Source organism: Cryptomeria japonica, chromosome 1 (assembly GCF_030272615.1).
Source record: "Cryptomeria japonica chromosome 1, Sugi_1.0, whole genome shotgun sequence".
Taxonomy (NCBI): Eukaryota; Viridiplantae; Streptophyta; class Pinopsida; order Cupressales; family Cupressaceae; genus Cryptomeria; species Cryptomeria japonica.
In genome coordinates, this window is record NC_081405.1 from 576,869,616 (window position 1) to 576,889,279 (window position 19,664).

Below are 19,664 nucleotides of genomic sequence, written 5' to 3' on the forward strand. Positions count from 1 at the left end.
TTCCCTGGATCACAGTCTGACCTTCGATATCTATGTCAAATAGCCGTTCGCATTGAGCTCCTAGCATCTCCTCGCAGCAAAGGCAACTTAATCCAAACCTGTGAACCATCTTACTTATGCAAAGTGTTTTGATCCTAGCTATCCACTCTAATTTATAACGACCAACTGGTTCTAGAACCCTCTCGACCATTCTAAATCCTTTTGTTGTTTATTCATGGGCTATCAAGAAATGCTGAGGGTACTTCTGCCTTCCCTCGTGAACCTCTGGATAAGAGCGTACCTTCTCTTATCCTCATAAGCCAATCCACCTTCCGATCAGCCAATTCCTGACTTAGGGATGTGGGTTGCGTCCTCTTGCAATCTCTATAGGATATCACTGTTGACTGCATTTGCAGTAGATAAGATGGTTGGCAGAAGAATGTCTAACCCGTGATTAGCTAAGAGGTCCGCAACTTGGTTGCCTTCCCGGTATGTATGATGTATCTGGTAATCCTCTAATTTTAGAAGGTGGTCATAAATTCTTGGGATCCAAGAGCCCAACCTCCAATTCAAAAAGTGCTTATTAATAATTTCATTGATAACCACTTTTGAGTCTCCTTCTATCACCACTTTAGTTAATCCGTTAGCAGTTGCCCATTTGAGTCCTTCCTCTAGAGCTGTAATTTCTGCTATATTGTTGGATACAAAGCCTTCTTGTCCAGTTACCGCACCTATAAATTCACCTTTCTCGTATCTAATAATCGCTCCATAGCCTGATAGACCTGGATTTCCTTTGCTAGCCCCATCGACGTTCATCTTTTTCCAACCACTAGCGGGGGGGTTCCACTTAACCCTTTTTCGATCTATAGTCTTAATTCCTTGGATATGACTGCTAATTTGTTTCAATTTCCACACCTACTCCATTTCCCTATCCCACTTTGAGTAATATTTATATTTACTTCCACATATCTTGCCATTAATTATTTCTTCGATGGCCCCTTGAATTTTATTGATAAGGATGTTAACCTCTATCTCTTTTTCCCTACAAATCCTTATGTTTCTCTCCTTCCACACATGCTACACCATCAAAGAAGGAGACGTAATCCACAAGCTACCCCATTTAGAAGATCTACCTCCTGTCGGCCAGGCCTGAATGAATTCTTGAATGAGTCATTATAAACAATATAATTCTGAAGTTGCATCTGCAACCAGTCCCAACACTTACTACAAAAAGAGCAATTGTACAATAAATTATTCATTTTTTCTTCCTCCATTTTGCAGAGACAGCATCTACTGGGCCCCTGGATCCCAATTAACTTCAATCTATCACTAGTAAGAATTTTCCCATGCAGAGAAATCCAAACAAAGGCCCCTGCCTTAGGTAATACCCACTTGTCCCAACATAAGGCAGTCAGCTAGTCCCCATCTTTTAGCCTCCTTCTTTGCAATTTGTATCCCAAGTTGACCTTATAACTTCCTGATTTGGATGCATTCCAGATAAGCGTGTCATTTTTAGATGTCAAATGGATGATTCTACTTCGGAGAATATCATTTATCTTCTCACTATTTGCAATCTAAACATTATCAAATGCCTTCCATCTAATTGGGGAATTTGCACAACACCCTTCTTGGATATAGTCTGCCACCCGTTCACCCGTAGAAGCTTCCATCTCATTTATCCAATCTAAATCATCAATTTCATCAACTAGTGCTTTATCACCATTTCATGAATCCCTCCAGAATTTAACCTTACAGCCATCGCCTATTCTCCATGTCAAATGATCGGTAATGATTCTCCTACTTTCCCATATGAGTTTCCATATCGGAGAACCTCCAATTGAATTCGCCATAGTGAAAATTCTTTCTAGCTCATTCGAATCCAGGTATTTATGCGACATCATCTTGCACCAGCCTTTGTTGGGACTATTGTACATCTTCCAAGCCAGCTTTGCCCCCAGTGCCAAATTCTACAAGGTCATCTTCCTTAGACCCGCTCCACCTTCTGTTTTGAGCATGCAGAATGTTTCCCAATTTAATAACAGGATCTTTTTTCCATCCTTCGCCTCCTCCCAGATGAACCTTTTCAATAGGCCATCCATTGTCGATAATGCCTTTTGAGGAGCCCTGTAGCATGACAAATAGTAAATAGGGATGGCTGAAAGCACTGATTTGGTCATCTATATCCGTCCCGCCTGTGAAAGCCACTTATTCTTCCATAGGGCTATTTTGGCTCTACATTTATTAACTACTTATTCCCATAGCCTAAAGTCTGCAAAGAGAATGGTATCGTCTGCAAATTGAGAATGGGACACCGGACTCAATCTTTCACTGATTGAAAACCCTTTCCAAAGACCTTGATCCACTTTATTTTTGATCTGCTTGCCTAAAACTTCTACCATCAGAACAAACAGGAAGGGTGACAAAGGATCTCCTTGTCGTATCCCATTAGAAGCTTTGAAGAAACCACATGCAGAGCCATTAACCAAAATTTAGAAGGAAATAGTTGAAATACATTGGACTATACATCTTATCCATTTATCATCAAAACCAAACTTCTTCAATACCTCTATTAATAAACTCCAATTGACCCGATCGTAGGCCTTGGAGACATCAAGTTTAATGACCATACCTTGAAATTTAGAAGCATGCATCGAGTGGATGGTTTCAACTACCATGATGATGCTATCTGTGATTTCATGCCCCGGGATGAAGCTGTGTTGTTCTGGTGAGATAATGTTTTTGAGAATTGATTTAAGTCTGTTGGTCATTGCCTTAGATATGATTTTATATAGGGAGTTGCAAAGTGAAATTGGCATGAAATCCATGATTGATAAACAGTCTTGTTTCTTCATAATTAAATCAATGTTCGTGTGATTGAACTCTTTGACGAACTTCCCCTATTTTCTAAAATCTTCTAGAATACTGAGAATATCATTCTCCATGAATTCCCAGCATCTCTGATAAAATTCCATTGTGAACCCATCTGGACCTGGTGCTTTGTTAGGATGTTGATCAAAGACCGCCTTTCGTACTTCAACAAGTGAAAAGGGACAACATAAAGATTGGTTATCACCCTCTGAAATTATTTTTGGGATGATGTCCACAAGAAATTGGGACTACGGATTTTGAGCTACTACATTCCCCAATAGATCTTTGAAAAAGCTTATCACTATCTCCTCTATGGCTTATGGGGAAGAGTGCAACTTACCTTCTAGATCAGTAATTCTAGAAATTTTGTTCTTGGATCTGAAAGATTTAACAGATGCGTGGAAAAATTTCAGGTTTGCATCTCCCTCTTTTATCTAGAGCTCCCTGGATTTATCACGCCAAAAAACCTCTTCTCTGTGAAGAATTTCTGCCAATTCCTCTTTGAGTGAGACTTCTCTGTTGTACATATCATTTGTCATCCCAACAGAGATGGTTATCCTATTAATTTGATTAAGTTCCTCCTCTATTCTGTTTCTTTCTACAAAGATATTCTTAAATGAATCTCTATTCCAAATTTTAATCTTTTCCTTTATAACTTTTAATCTATTTACGAAACAAAAGCTCAGGGAACCCCCAAAGATATTACTATCTTCCCACCATTCCTTAAGAAGCGTTAAAAACTTAGGGTCTCTCCACCACATACTTAGGAATTTGAAGCTGCTTCTTTCTTTGTTAAATGTTTCACTCAATTTGAGTTCAACTGGACGATGATCTGAGAGTGATATAGGAAGAATTAAAGCTTCTACCTGAAAGGACGACTTCAACCAGGCTTCACCAATAAGATGCCTATCCAACCTTTCCGAAATATGTGTAAATTTGGCTCTTTTGTTCTTCCACGTGAAAGATCCATTCTTAGGAACTACGTTCATCAAATGATTTTGCATTACAAATTCTCTAAAATCTTCCATTATCTTGTTTGACATTCTCAATCCTCCATTTTTCTCATCCAGATCAAGCAAGGTGTTGAAATCGCCAACCACTACTACCTTGTTATTACAAATTTCCATCATTTTTTTTGTGAGAGTTTTCCATGTCTCCTGTTTTTCCAATGTTTTGATTGGACCATAGACATTAATTAGTGGAAAGTTCAATTCCTCCTTAAAGCTGAAGACAGAGCAAATCATCCAATGTTCTGCCTTTTCCAACAAGGTTATTCTGACTTTCATAGGATTCCAGATGTCTCCCAATCCACCAGCAGCCCCTGAAGCTTCTTGAAAGATGCCTTCCCAAACTTTACAATAACTAATGAAACTGGAAGCCTTTTCTTCATTGAACTTCATTTCCTGTAAAGCAATAATGTCACTACTACTTCTAGCCAACGCTCTTTTTACCAAGCATCTTTTGTCAGGGGTCGATAGGCCCCTGACATTCCACGTGGTGATTTTCATATTTTGCTAGGGGAAATTCCTTCTCCCCTAGCTTTTCTCATGAAATCAAAAACACTGGCAATTCCTTTCTCCTTGGCACTTTCTTCTGTCTTTAGATGGTTACTTCTCCTTCCCCTAGAACCTTTGCCCTTTCCCAGGAGTATGTTCGCCGATTGGCTAATGCATCTTGGATCAACATTTTCCAATGCATCCTCTTGATCACAATCTTCGACAAATTCTTTATCCAATTCAAATTCCGTATTTGATAGGCCTTTGCTCATATTAAATGTTTTCTGTGGCATAAAGGCAACCCCTACGTCCTTGGATACTATCACTGCTTCTTTATAGGATCCCTCACCTACAACTTGAGAGATATTCTCTTCAATAGGCCTTTTCTCCACATTCAAATTTTGCTCTACAATCTCTGCCGATGAATTTCCCACCTTTTCTTTATTTCTCATGGAATTTTCTACATTTACCTCAACCTCTGAATCCCTAACCATTTTCTCTGTCTTTTTCCTCCACAGTTGCTCTAGGTTCCTAACGGGTTTCCTGGCCTTCCTAAAAAACTTTCTACAATCCTATGTGCCGTGTGATTTGTTACCACATCTAGAACAAACTCTCCTTTCTTTTTCGATTTCCAGACGTTGTCTCCATATTACATTAGAAGTTTGTAAACAGATATATTTGGAAAAAGTTTTAACTGCCGCAACTTTGATTTTAACCAATTTGCAAAGTTCTCCCTCATCATCGAAGTCGATTTCTAACACTAATCCCAATGTCCTACCTATCTTTCCCAAATAGGATTCTCCCCAATACTCTATTGGCAGATTATACATGTTTATCCATGTTGGGTTTGAATACACTACCAATAGGATTGGATTGACGTTGGGCTTCCGAGGCTGTAAATATACCACATGCTTATCTGCATACCATTTCTCTTGATTGAAAATGCGCTCCCTTTCCGCTGAATTTTCAAACAACACCACAAAGAAACCCTTCGAGATAAATTTGATAACAATGCAGTTACCCCAACTCTTTGCCACCCATAATTTTATGTTTTTCCGAGACCAATTAAGGCTGATGATTCTTGTCATTACAACATGGTTATTCCACAATTGACTATCTTCATCAATTTCCTCCCTAAGATCCACCACTGTTTACTCTTCCTCCAAATCTCACCCTTCCTTTGGATTGCCTGTGTTGCATCCTGTTCCGCCATTAATCTCCAACCGTTTTTGCAAAGCCTTCATCGCATAATTGTAGCATGTTTTTTTTAGTTTTATTTTTTGTTATATTCTTCATCTCTGCCTTCAAAATTGTTATCAAACCTAAGGCTAAATGTTTGTGCAAATCTGAGTTATTTTTTGGTTTAGAATTTTTCTAAGAGAGAAAGGAGATTGTTGTAGCAAGTCATGGCAACAAATAATGGTCAAATTCGGCCATAAATACTAATTTTCAATTGTATGAATTACGAGTTTTGGGCAATTAAAATAAACACTTCATTTTTCTCACAAGATATTTGGGATTTGGTAGAGAAAGGTTTTGGAGAACCACGAGATGAAGAAGCTTATCAGAGATCACAAGAAGCAGAAAAAGATCAGCTTAGATATAATAGAAAAAAGGATGCAAAAGCCCTATTTTTAATTTAGCAAGCAATGGATGAGTCAATCTTTCCTAAGGTTTTAGCAGCAACATGATCGAAGAAAGCATGAGATTTTCTAGAGGCATCCTATCAAGGTAATATGAAGGTGAAAGTGGCTAAACTACAATCTCTTTGGAGAAAATTTTGAAAATTTGGGAATGAAAGACCCTGAGTCTGTAGACCAATTTATGAATCAAGTATTGAATGTTGTGAATCAAATTAGATCTAATGGAGGAGAATTAAGAGATCAAAAGGTGATAGAAAAAATTGTCATGAGTTTGCCTAGTAAATTTGACTTTATAGTTGCAGCAATTGAAGAATCACAAGATTTGTCACAGTTATGAGTAGATGAGTTAAGGGGTTTTTTATTTACACATGAATCAAGATTGAATAGAAACAACAATACTGCTTTTGAGAATTTTTTTAGAGCATAGGGTTCATCAAGAAAAGGAACAGGAAGACCAAATTTCTGAGGAAGAGGAAGAGGCGGAGGTGGACAGATGAATACAAATCAAGGAGAAATGACCAATCAATATCATAATTTCAATAATAGAGGACAAGGTAGAAACCAATCTAAAGAAAAATCATCAAAGTTTGATAAATCCAATATTCAATGCTATTATTGTAAGAAATATGGCCATTTTGCATATGAATGTAGATAGAAACAAGAAAAATTTGAGAAAACCACAGCAAAATATTTAGATTTATCTGATAATAATTTAGGTAGCTTGTTTATAACATGAAATGTGGCACAAGAAATCTCTAAGGATGTATGGTTTTTAGATAGTGGATGTACTAACCACATGATTGGTAATAGAGAACTATTTTCTAATTTGGATGATCTTGTGAAATCTGAAAAAAACTTAGGAAATGATATTGTAGTATCTGTAATGGGGAAAGGTGTAATAAATTTGTTGACTAAAAATGGAGAAAAAAGGTTTAACCCTGATATTTATTATGAGCCTAGATTAAAACACAATCTAATGAGTGTTGGTCAATTAATCAAAAAATCATACAGAGTTCTCTCTAATAATGATGTTTGCACAATCTTGGATAGAAATCCTACTGACAGGTTGCTTGTCAAGGTCCAAATGACCAAGAACTGGATGTTTCCCCTTCATATACATGGAATAGAGGAGGCTAATTTCAAGGCATAAATTTTAAACCATATATGGCTTTGGCATTTGAGGTATAGAAAAATTAATTTTGATGGCTTGAATTTATTGCAGAGGAAGAATATGGTAAACAGTTTGCCACCTATAATGCACCCTACTATTTCTTGTGAAAGTTGTATAATGTTAAAACAACACAGAAAAATATTTCCTATAGGAAGTTCAAATAGAGAAAGAGTGCCTTTGGAGCTAGTCCACACTGATATATGTGGACCAATGTAAACCTCATCTTTAGGAGGAAGTCTATATTTTTTTATATTTATTGATGATTTCAGCACAAAAACTTGCATATATTTTTTGAAGGAGAATTTGATTCTTTCAATAAATTTAAGGAGTTCAAATTGATGGTAGAAAAACAAAGTGGACTCTTCATAAAGGTACTCAAATCTGATAGAGATGGTGAATATAGTTCTAATGAATTTTTGGATTTTGCAGAGATCAGGGGATCAAGAAACAACTCACAACAAGGTACACACCACAGAACCATAGTAGAGATGGCAAGGAGTATGCTAAAAGCTAAAAATTTATATATGATTTGTGGGATGAAGTAGTAGCATGTGTCGTATACATTCTGAATAGAAGTCCTACAAAGAGTGTTAAAGACATAATCCCTCAAGAAGCATGGAGTGGTAAGAAAAATTCTATATCAAATCTAAGAATCTTTGGATGTGTTGCATATGTTTTAGTTCCAACTAAAATAAGGAGAAAATTGGATGCTCAGAATGAAAAATCTATTTTTATTCATTATAGCGAGCAGTCAAAATCTTATAGATTATATAACCCATTTTAAAAGAAGATGATTGCTAGCATGGATGTCATTTTTATGGAGGAAGAAGCATTGGATGGAAATATTGATAGATTAGTCACAATTAGAGCAGCAATACCAAATAATGAAGAAGAACAAGAAGAGCTAGTTGATCAGCCAAATCAAGTAGGACTAAGTACTCTACCAAGAAATCTTGTGCAAGGTCAATCATAAAAACATGTAGAGCATCCCACTCCAAAAGTAGGTAATGAGACAACTCCTACATTTATTAAATCAAAAGGTAAGAAAATGAGAAGCTTGAAAGAGATATATGAACAAGGTGAAGAATGGTTGGATTTTAGTTCAATTTTTTCTTTATTCTCTTATGATCCTATGTGTTTTGAAGAAACAGTTAAGGAGGAAGATTGGATCAAGGGCATGGAAGAATAAATTGATTCTATTGAAAGAAATTAGACTTGGGAGCTTGTTGATCTACCTGAAGGTAAAGATTGCATTGGTGTCAAATGGGTTTATAAAACCAAATTTAATGTAGAAGGTAAAATTGATAAATATAAGGCTAGATCAATAGAAAAAGGTTATGCACAACAACATGGAATTGATTATACTGAAATATTTGCACCAGTTGCTAGGATTGATACAGTTAGAATGGTTTTAGCAATAGCTACTCAAAATAATTGGATTTTTTTTCAAATGGATGTTAAATTTGCATTTTTTAATAGTTTTCTAGAAGAAGTGTATATGAAACAACCACTAGGTTATGAAGTGCATGGACATGAAGACAAGGTCTATAGATTGAAGAATGCACTCTATGGTCTCAAACATGCACCTAGAGCATGGAATACCAGGATTGATTCATACATGACAAGCAATGGTTTCCGTAGAAGCAGTTATGAGCCCACTCTATACACAAAGATTAATAATGAAGGTCAGATTTTGATTGTGTGCTTATATGAAGATGATTTGATTTTCACTGGAAATTTGTATGTAGACAGTTCTAAATTAGCAATGATGAAGGAATTTGAAATGACAGAATTGGGTTTGATGAGAAATTTCTTAGGCATTGAGGTAGTTAAATCTAATAGAGGGATTTTTATTTGTCAATCTAAGTATGCCAAGGATGTATTGAGAAAGTTTAATATGTTGAATTCAAAACCAGCACCAGCCCCAGTTGCAACAAGAACAAAATTAAGCAGAGAGGACAAGGGGTCAAATGTTTATCCAACTTTATTTAAGAGGCTTGCTAGAAGTCTCATGGTTCTCACAACTACAACTCCAAACATCATGTATGGTGTTAGTTTAATATCAAGATTTATGGAGTCACCAAAACACTCACATTGGCAAGTTGGAAAGAGGATATTGAGATATGTTGCAGGAACCAAGGGATGTGGAATTTTATATTGCACCACTAATGAGTTTGATTTGATTGGTTATATTGATATTGATTTTGTATGTAATATTGAGGATAGGAAGAGCACTTCTAGATATATCTTTCATTATGATACATCTGCAATCTCATGGGCATCAAAGAAGTAGTTTATAGTGACCCTTTCATTAGCTGAAGCTGAATATGTAGCAGCCACATCAGCAACATGTCAAGCAATATGGATGTGGAGAATTTTGAAGGATCTATTACATGCTCAAGAAGACTCTACACCAGTGTTATGTCACAACAAATCAGCAATTGCATTATCAAAAAATCATGTTTTCAGGAAAGGAGCAAGCACATTGATATGAGATATCATGTCATCAGATAATTGGTCAACAATGGAGAAATCCATCTTGAATTCTACAAATCTGAAGATCAGTTAGCTGATATTTTTACTAAAGCACTACCTAGAGAAAACTTTGAATATCTACGAGAAAATTTGGGAATGATTGAAGCTAAAATTGTGAGTGGAAGAAATTAAGGAAGAATGTAAGAAGACTAAGTTTTTTCATCATACAATTAATTTCTCCCACCATGCAGTCGGTCAAAACCTAAATTGCATGAAATTTAGATTCTCATGCATACTTAGCATGAAATAGTTTTTTGTTTTACGCATATAATAAAATGGTTGTCAATTTTGTATCCATGCATGTATGCATGCTAGAGAAATTAGTTACCACCATAAAAGCCTATAGGGTATACAATTTAGTTTGCATTTAATTATTTCTCTATGCAGCTGAGACTTTTGCATGCATAGTTTCCACTGTAAAACTGTTACCTTTCCATGACTTGGCTAATTAATAGATAGATATTCTAGAAGGATGATGAATCCTCTATTAATAAAAAGCTGTTGTGATCAGTTCTGTGTATGATTAATAAAAAGATTGTTTTTCTATTTACTGTAGGAATATGAGTTTTGTGTTGCAGCATGTTTGTTTTTAGTTTTATTTTCTGCTATATTTTTCATCTCTGCCTTTACATTCTGAGCCATAGTGACAAGAGCTATGCCATGGTCTACGACTGCTGACCCAGGGATTATTTCAAACAGTTCATGGGCCCCGTTAAGATACCCACATCTTGTGTATGCCACGACAATACCAGTCCATGAGACCAAATTCTTTTCACTATAAGATAATTCATTTTCATCTACATTAAAAAATTCAGTATCGGTTGCCTCCAGGATGGTGCTATAAAGAAATGCATCATTATTCTAATTCTTGGAAGTTGGTGAATTTGAAACCGCGTGATTGGGCCTGATCTTTTGCGGTTGCAATTGTAAATCACCTACCCCTTCTACAATACAAATTTCTTTAATTTCATCCATACCAATCGTACACACCGTAGTCTTTCCCCGATGCTGAAGTACCTAAAGGGTAGCCAAAAGGCCTTTCTCAAAATCGTGTAGGATGGATATTGCAGAATCGAAAGGAACTCCCCTATTCATGTCTTTTATACTCATATCCATTAAATCTATCCATGGCTTTAAAGACTTCTTCTATGATTGTCATGGTCACCAAGGTAGAACCCCGATTCACCTACTCTATGCTTACAAACAACCCCATGGGAAGAAGCCTTTTCTTCATGTTCCAATGGAGAGTTTGAATCTCTTCGCCAACACTTTTGAGAGACTCCTTGATTCCTTCTAAAGTTCTGGTCTCAACCTCTAGTACAACACCTTGGTCTATTCGTTTTCTTCCACCACTTACTCTTCGACCAACATATACCAAAGATAAACTTCACATCACATCAAATGTATGATCGATTTTTCCAATGAGGACACTTCACATCACCTCCCATGTATCTACTAATGATTTATCCTTCCTTATATATCACCCACAATATCCCAAAGTATAAATTATGTCAGCTCAATCAGTACCTAATGAATGGAATGTGTCACATAACATAGGTTGCCCTCAAATGTATTTATCATCATCAAAAATAGGTTGTAGATGAATCCAATACTTAGTTAAAAATCAAACATGTCATACTATATCCTTCAAAGCTGAAGAAAAAGGCCAAGATTTTGAAATTTAAGGAACATACCACATCGGCTCAAATATCAACACTGTTGTGCTCACTACTTGTCTTCATGCCATTGAAGAGATTCAAAATATTATGTAGATCAGGATGAAAGCACTAAGATAATCTAAAACCTTTCTACAAACATCTCCTAGAGTAATCAATCAACAAGTTCTCACATAAAAGAACAACATTTCTCAACTAGTAAACATTGTGCTAACTAGGCACACTGTAGGACATCAACATAGTAAATATTGTGTGTTGGAGCACTGAAACACCTAAAATTCATATCAGCTATCCAGTACACCATCCTTAACATCCTCCCAAAACCACACAATCATACCAATCACCACAATAGAATGTATACAATTCTAGTGATCCTACTTGGACATGTTTCACTATCAAACAATGATCTTAGGAGAAAAACCTTATTTCTATAAAGCATATTATTACTTGAAAACTTGATGGTAGGCCCCTAACACACTACCAATCTTAGTTATTGAAGCACACAATTAAAAGATGCAATGTTGTAAAGTGCAAAGAAATTTACCAACACGCAATCATAAGGAAATAGATTGTTCTATACTTATCAACAAATTTCTTCAATCCTCTAATTATGAAGATGAACTCAAATGCCATCCAAATGACTTCTTTAACATCTAGAAATCAACCAAAGTAACTGCATCATATAACCAAGACATTACTCATGTGTATCAATACATACCATCTATATTAGACTAATATATTTTTATTTGATGTAACTCCATACTATCTTCTATGCCTAACCAATTTGCATGGGCACAATTACTCTCAATTTGCTTAACACACATCATCTGATACATCAATGACCACCATACATACTCGAATCATCTCCTTAATGGCAACACATATTGTCAGACATCAAGTTGATGTCAATGACAGCACATTGTGTTAACAATCTCTCAATTTGTCATTGATGGTAATACTACAACATATATCAGTAAATCTACATCTCTACATACTCTCCCCCTTTCAACAATATCGACATTATTTATCTAGTATCTCTTTCACATAGAACCTATCTAGCATCTCTCCCCATTTGACATCAAGGACAAAGACATAATACAATGTACATTCATTAGAAAATTCTCCCCCTTAAATAGAAATCCCTCCAAAGACAAAACCAATATTATATACAAAAATCTTAAACTATAAACCCAAAAATCACACTGTATTCTATTGCAAAATTGTACAACCCAAAATATTCTTATCTATGCCTTAGCTCTCTTAGCTCTCTCTCAGAGGTAAGATTTAGAAATTACTCTTATTCTAAGGAGAGCCACGCTTACCATAATTTTGATTGTTTTAATTTTATTAGGCCCCTTAGATAATATTCCAAAAGTTGAAACGACAAGGACATATACCTCTTGGATATCCTTTCAACCCTTTTGAAACATACATAAAGAGGGTAGAGAACTCAACAGAATTCTCATCTATTAGAACTAGAACCAGTATCATCACTGTACAAGTACTGAGGCAAAAACAAAACATGGCCGATGAGCAGATCGTATATGAAATGGAGCAGAGCCAGCAGGAAGAGGAAAACATTGTACAGTCACTTCACCAGCGTTTGGAAGATCTTGGCGACCGTGTGTATGCCTTAAAACAAGAATCAACCAAATCAGAAATTGAATTTCATCGTTTACGTAACCACGTACTGGATAATGCCTCCATATCTCCCCGTACAAAGAGTACGTTTAATCGACCATTAGATAAAATCTGCGACAATCTGGACGATCTACGTGTTTTATTGAGGAAACGGCAATGGTCAACATTTCCAAGGTCATCGATTTCAGTTGGTTATCTTAATAAGAAAGAGTTTGAGTTGCCAATTGGCTGTAGTAATGAATGTGAAGATCCAAACAATGAATATGCTAACAGGAGGGATCCTAGTGCAAAAACTAGATCATTCGTACCGCCTAAATCTGGTAGGCGTAAAAGAGGTATGTCAACGTTTACCGCAAAGAAGAGGATATGCTCTCACTGCAACCACAAAGACCATACGTATAAGGAAGAGTTTGAGTTGCCAATGCGTTGTGGTTATGAATGTGAAGATCCAAACGATAGATATGTTAACCAAGATACTAATAGGAGTTATCCTAATGGAGAAACTAGAAGACCATAAACACCACCTGAATCTCGAAGGCGTAGAGGACGTGGGTCAAGGACTACCGCAAAGAAGAGGATTCGTTCTCACCGCAACCATATAGACAATACCTATTAAATATATAAATAAATAATTTTTCAATTGTAGGCTTCTATCTGTGAATAGTATCACAGACGCATATTATCATGTCATGGGAATTGTGGTCATTTTATTAGTATCACTTGCTTTTGCTAAATATGATTAGTACCCAAATATGCATATTAAATAGAGCAGTCATAGTCCATTCTTTGAGTTGAATCTTAATATGAAAAATATGTGTTAATTATTCTTGTCATTAATTATAATATAAATCTTTGAATCTACAGCTTTCACAACTTTTCACTTGTACATAATCTTAATATGATTGTATCAATAACACGTCTCTTTCTCTTTTGGTGTAATTTTGATATTGGCATCTCTTAATTATTCTCGATCTAAGATTGTTATGGCTTAGTATGCATTATTTTTTAAGACTATTTTTTGTTGTTAATTTCAAAATAATGGTTTTGGTTAATGTGTATGTGGTTTGCTAGTGAAGTTCAATAGCTCTTAGAAGGCTCACTACAAATCAAGTCTTTCTAAGTGCAAGGCTTCAATATCATATGAGATGAGGCTAGGATTGTCTCATTTGGATATGTCATGTTTAAAAGTTCTTAATCGATAACATCTTTTCAAATTTGAATGATCTTACGTAGTTTAAACTCTTTTGTTTACCAATAGGGAAGTCATTAGATTCCCTTCTATTCTTCACACAATATGGGGTAAAATTACACACTAAAGAGCTCTTTTACATAATTTCATTTGAACATTTGAGATAAATAATGCAAATGGGAGAATCTCCTATGATTCTCTCGTAGAAAATAATATAGAGTTGACTTGATATCTAATTATCACATTTTCAATATATGTTTTTAAGTTATAGGTACAACATACTACTGTATCTATTTTTTTAAAATTATGGGTTATCAATTCAAGAATCATCTAATTTGTAAATTATAACAATAAATGATAAATTATTATTGATGATGTAAAATAACAATATATCAATTTCAATGTTATATTATAGTTCAATTTTTGTATTATATTTTTCTTTCAGAAATTTTTTTGTTATAATTTAATACTTTTATTTAAAAAAAATTGTCTCATAATGTTAAAAAATTAAATAATATCAATATTTTCGGAACATAGATCTTGAATTTGATAGTTGAAGAATCTATATTTATATTTTTCATATCTAATTCAATATTTATATTACCAATTTCTAATTATTAGCAATATAATTCAATGCATTGTCCATTCGCTTCGATAAAATTTGTTTAATGTATATACAAATATAATTTTACTTGATTGTAAATAAGAAATCAATATGTCAGTTGAATAATTTATTTCATAGTTTTTACTTACAATTTATTATTATTTTTTGTGATAAACCTATGTTGACTAATAACAAGTGAATATATATTATAATAAATTAAAATAAAAAAATAATTTAAAAAAAAAAGAATGAGTGCAAATGAAGTCAAGGATTCATGTATTCTTTTTGGAATTCAAAAGTTTGTTTGTACTATGTGAATCATCCTTAGATTTTTATTCTTTTGGCTATTTCTATTAGTATGACTATCTAATTTGTGTTAGGTAGTTCATGATTAAATATAATCATTAGGCATCATGTAGGAGATGTCGTCAATTTCTCATGTTTAGAGTCACTTCAAGTTTTACTAGATGGTCTAATTTGTTTGCATGATTTCACATGGGAGGTTGTAGATTAGGGACCACAATTGAAAATGAAAGTAGTGGTAGATAACTAAAGTGACCTAGATTAGATAGTATATGACATACATAGAGTGGTTTTTTATGTAGAGTTACAAATGGGTATAGATTATAGTGTGGGAGAAAAACTACCGTAAATGGTTCACTATAGGATTAGGAGCAACCTTTTGTGGGAAGGATGTGTGATGCAATGATGGAGGCTTCCAGGAGACTAAGAGGTAGATGGGTAGGGTGTGTATCAAGGGTGGTGGTAGTAAGGAGGGGTAGGGGAGGATGTTGGAGTAGATGTGGACATGCTACCTTCATACAATGGAGGGATGGTACATGAGAGGATGCCATAACAAACATTAATGACAATGGTTTTAATATAAATGACAATTACTGTCATTTATCTTGCCCTAACAACTTAAAAATGGAAGAGGGGGAAGAAGGATACCTTGAGTAGATGCCAAAATTTTGATTAGTAGAATTGTGGGAGTGGGATAAATTAATAGAAAATAAGAAAGTAAACTTAGGGAAATGATTAGCGCAATCCCTCAACCATGTTGATGTCATACAACCTTTTCTATATGATGTTAAACTTAGACTAGAGATTATTTTTTATAAATATTTAAAACATCTAGAGATGGATAGGTGTGGAATCTAGGCATACCTATCTATGGTGACATCTAAGAGATTTAATATCTAGGATCTCAAATTAAGGGAGCTAGTTATTGTGGCTTTAAGTTTACAATATGTGACTTAGGAGCATGGGACCACATGTTTTCTTGGAGATAAATTTATTATGAAAATTTAGCTCGCAGATATATTGTGAAATCATAAACATTCTATCGTAAATAATATATTTCAAATTTAAAAAATTGCATAACATAGAGAATACCTCTCATAAACTTTAGCTATCAAACCATATTTAGAAAGAGAGGTTGACCAAATCAAAATAATTATCGCGAGTATTTTAATAGCTAGCCCAAGTGGTCAAGCATAAGAGATTTCATTTATAGAAACAACTATTCCATTTAAATATTGCAACACATCCTAAATAGATGTGGTTGATAAGCTATGTTTAGAAAGGAATAGCATTTGAAAAACAAAATGAGCAGGAGAGTTGCACGGTAGAATTTTAGTGGTTGTAGGAGAGGTAGATGAAGAGGGCTCTATTATGTGGTTAGTAGTGGGGTTTTTATTTTCCATATTTTTTCTTTTGGTTTTGGTGGAGACACTGCCTACTAGGGTATCATTCTCTAGGTGGGCCTTTCCTCTTCTTTCTTGGTTGTGGTTATTGTGTTACTCGTCCCTGTTGTCATAGTTATTCTCTTAAAAAACACGGGTTCCTTTGGGGGTTTCTAGTTTTTTTTATTTCTTCAATGGTTTTGGTTTTATTCCCCCTATCCCTTTCCTTTGATTCGATGTTGATCATCCTATCCTATTTTGGCTGGATGTTTGAGTTTGTTGTGTTTTTCCTTATCGATGCCCCTCCATCTTTGGTTGTGGTCTGTATTTTAAGCATTATTCATTTGGAGGATTTGGAAAGAGTTTGTTGGTGGGGTTTTGTGAGATGAGTGATCTCGACTTCTCGACTTGGATTCCCTCCCTATTCTTTATTTGGGAGCTATCTCATAGTATTGTTTTCATCTACTCTATTGCATTTTGTAAGGTTCTCTTGTTTGGACTAGATTTTTTTGGCATTGATTCCTTGGCCTTAGATATATTATTTTTTACCTTGGGCTCTTTTATTTTCTCTCTAGAATGCATCAAGTCTAGTGTTTTCTATTGTAGTGGTTCCTCTACCTCTAAAATCAATTGCCTCTTCTTCCCCTTATCATTATTGATTCTCCTTCATATTGGACACCACCTATATTACATCTAGGCTAGTTGTGATGGATATGGGTGGTGGTTTTGTTGTTTGGGCTAAGATATTTGTTTTTTCAACCTTCCATTTTTGGTAGCTATGGTTTCAATCCTTTATCTATCAGTTGTTAATGAGAGTTTTTTTATTTCTATGAATAAGCATTCTTCTATGAAAGACAACTTTCTTTTTAGAGTTGGATCTTCACTAGCGGTTGTGGGTTGGCTTTTGTTGCATTTTGTGGGCTAGTTACCATTTAGAGAATTAATTAGAGAGGTGTCCACTTCCTTTGTCCCTACTTCTATTATGGTCACTAGCTTCCTTTTTGAGAGTGTTGTTTTCTTCTTACTTTTTAGTGGTACTACTAATGATAGACCTATTGAGGTTGGCTGTGATGTTTGTTTGTAGGGATTTGTACTAGTATAATGTTTAGAGATTCCTTTAAAAACCCTTTGAATTTTTTTATTCTAGACCATCCTTTGGTCATAGATTTAGAGGTTGATGTCACCATCATTGTTTTTTCCTATCTCAATGTGGCTAGTGATACTGTAGGCAATGGACCTATTGAGATAGTCCAATATGTTCTATCTATATGAATCACTATAGGTAAACATTTTAGGGGTCCCTTTTGAAACCCTTTGGGTTGTTTTGTTCTATTCCATTCCTTAGCTATCCTATTTTGTGTTTGTCTAAAATGGCTAGGTTATTATTCTACTACAAGGTTTCTAGGTACCTTCCAAAACTAGTTATTTTTTAGAGCTTTGTGGTTTCCTTCATTGTCTAAGAATATCTCTATACAATGCCTTTAGACAAAAGGTTGTAGAAATCCTTTCAAAATCTGTTATTTTGTTTATTGTTTCCTTAACTAATTTGTTTCTTGTGTAAGGGTTTTTGTTTGGAAGATCGTTAGGGATTCCTCTCTAAGCCCTTTAGTTATGAAAATGTGATGTTTTTGGAGATTTCAAAATGCTTGTTCCTACCTATTGGTTGCTCCAATCAAAATCCTCTCCTTGAAACAAGGTTTAACCTTTTTTTGGGGGGGGGGGGTCTCATTTCTCATGAGCTCCTTTGGCTTGTCTACCTAGTTGGATATTATGTAATGGTTAAGGCCATCTCATTTCTTTGATCAAACCCTTAGAAGTAGGGTTTCAGGACATATTTTAGAAAACTATTCACAAAATACTCAAATCTTAATGAAATATTATTAAACCTGTTTCTATAGAAAGGTGATTCAACTAGATTTCAGATGGCACTGGTGTCACATCCCGATTCAATCATACAAGAGAGTTATGAACGTTATAGTAGCTAAAAACCACAAAATAATATGGAAACAAGGCTTTAATTTTATATTATTCTTCTTGTCTTCACCCAAAAACTCACTAACAACCATTCCTTGACCCAAAAGAGGTTGTTTAAACTTTTTTACAACCATTTCTAACTCTCCCTAAATTATTTTTGAATAGGTGACTATTGGTTACAAAGAAATGCTCATTAATATGGCAATATTTGCAAAAAGTTGACAACTTTGTTCAAACTCAAAAAGATGACTCAAACCTGCCTATACTCACCCTAGACATATTAAAATAGACTTAAAAGGACTTATTACATAAATTCCATCCACTTGGAGTACTTTGACCATGATTGACCACATTTGGCCCTTGTTGGTCTACATATAATGATTGGCTTGAAAGCCTTACAAATTGAATTGTATGACCTAAAAAATGAAATTGTATGTATTAAAATTGGTTCTTATGATCTTATTATGTTTCCACAAGACACATTTAAAGAAATAATTACAATAAATCCTTCATGAGGCATAAGAGTGACTAGGTGCTCCTGCACCATACTCCCAATGGAAATGAAACTCAAGTCCCTTGAGTGAGGACCTGCAACAAGATAATGTTTTATATTTTCCTTCTCTGATCTCCAAATATTTCTCTCATTTGGTGTACCTTTCCAATGAGCTAGGTACTAAAAGTATGCACCAACTCTTGATCCTGCACCAATATTTTGTCTCATCTTCACTCTTGGTTTGCCCTTTCTCTTGTTGAGGTATTTGGACCTGTCAAAGGATAATTGAAGCCCTTTCAAATCTAATATTCTTGATACCTGCACTGAGACAAATACAATAATAACTTCATAGATAAAAATTTTTTGATTAGTATCAATGTCATACATGAAATTTTTGTTTTGTTTCTCAAATCTCCTAGGTGCCTCCTGCCACATGAAACTGCCTAAGGGAGCTATCTGAATTCTTTTATCATCAATATTAACATCAACCTGATGCTCTTTTAGTAAGTTTTTTAGAAAATTGGGAAGACAAACCAATGATATTTGACCATCTTCTTCTAAGGAAATTGGAAAATGTCAGAAGAGTCCTACTTAGGAGGGGAAGAATTCTGAACTCAGATTCATTACTCACTCTCCAATCTTGGAGATCAAGGGTTTTGAAGGATTTAAATTTTAGAAGAAAAATTTAGCTAAGGGAAGGAAGCTTGTAG

At 34.9% G+C, this 19,664-nt stretch overlaps 1 protein-coding gene across 1 annotated transcript; it reads right to left on the minus strand.

Annotated features, from left to right (window-relative positions):
• Nucleotides 1-212: 212 nt before the first annotated feature.
• On the minus strand, nt 213-795 carry LOC131858105 (uncharacterized). The gene is made up of 2 exons (XM_059211097.1): nt 607-795; nt 213-383 (listed from the first exon to the last, which is right to left on the minus strand). The coding sequence occupies exons 1-2, from the start codon at nt 793-795 to the stop codon at nt 213-215; spliced, it is 360 nt and encodes a 119-aa protein (XP_059067080.1).
• Between the last annotated feature and the right edge of the window lie 18,869 nt (nt 796-19,664).

What these genes read in the sequence shown, in the direction of transcription:
- LOC131858105 (XM_059211097.1), bottom strand. Translation starts at nt 795, where the DNA reads ATGAACGTCGATGGGGCTAGCAAAGGAAATCCAGGTCTATCAGGCTAT. An exon ending in CTAACGGATTAACTAAAGTG is followed by an intron (nt 384 to 606) that starts GTGATAGAAGGA and finishes CTGCAAATGCAG; the next exon opens with TCAACAGTGATATCCTATAG.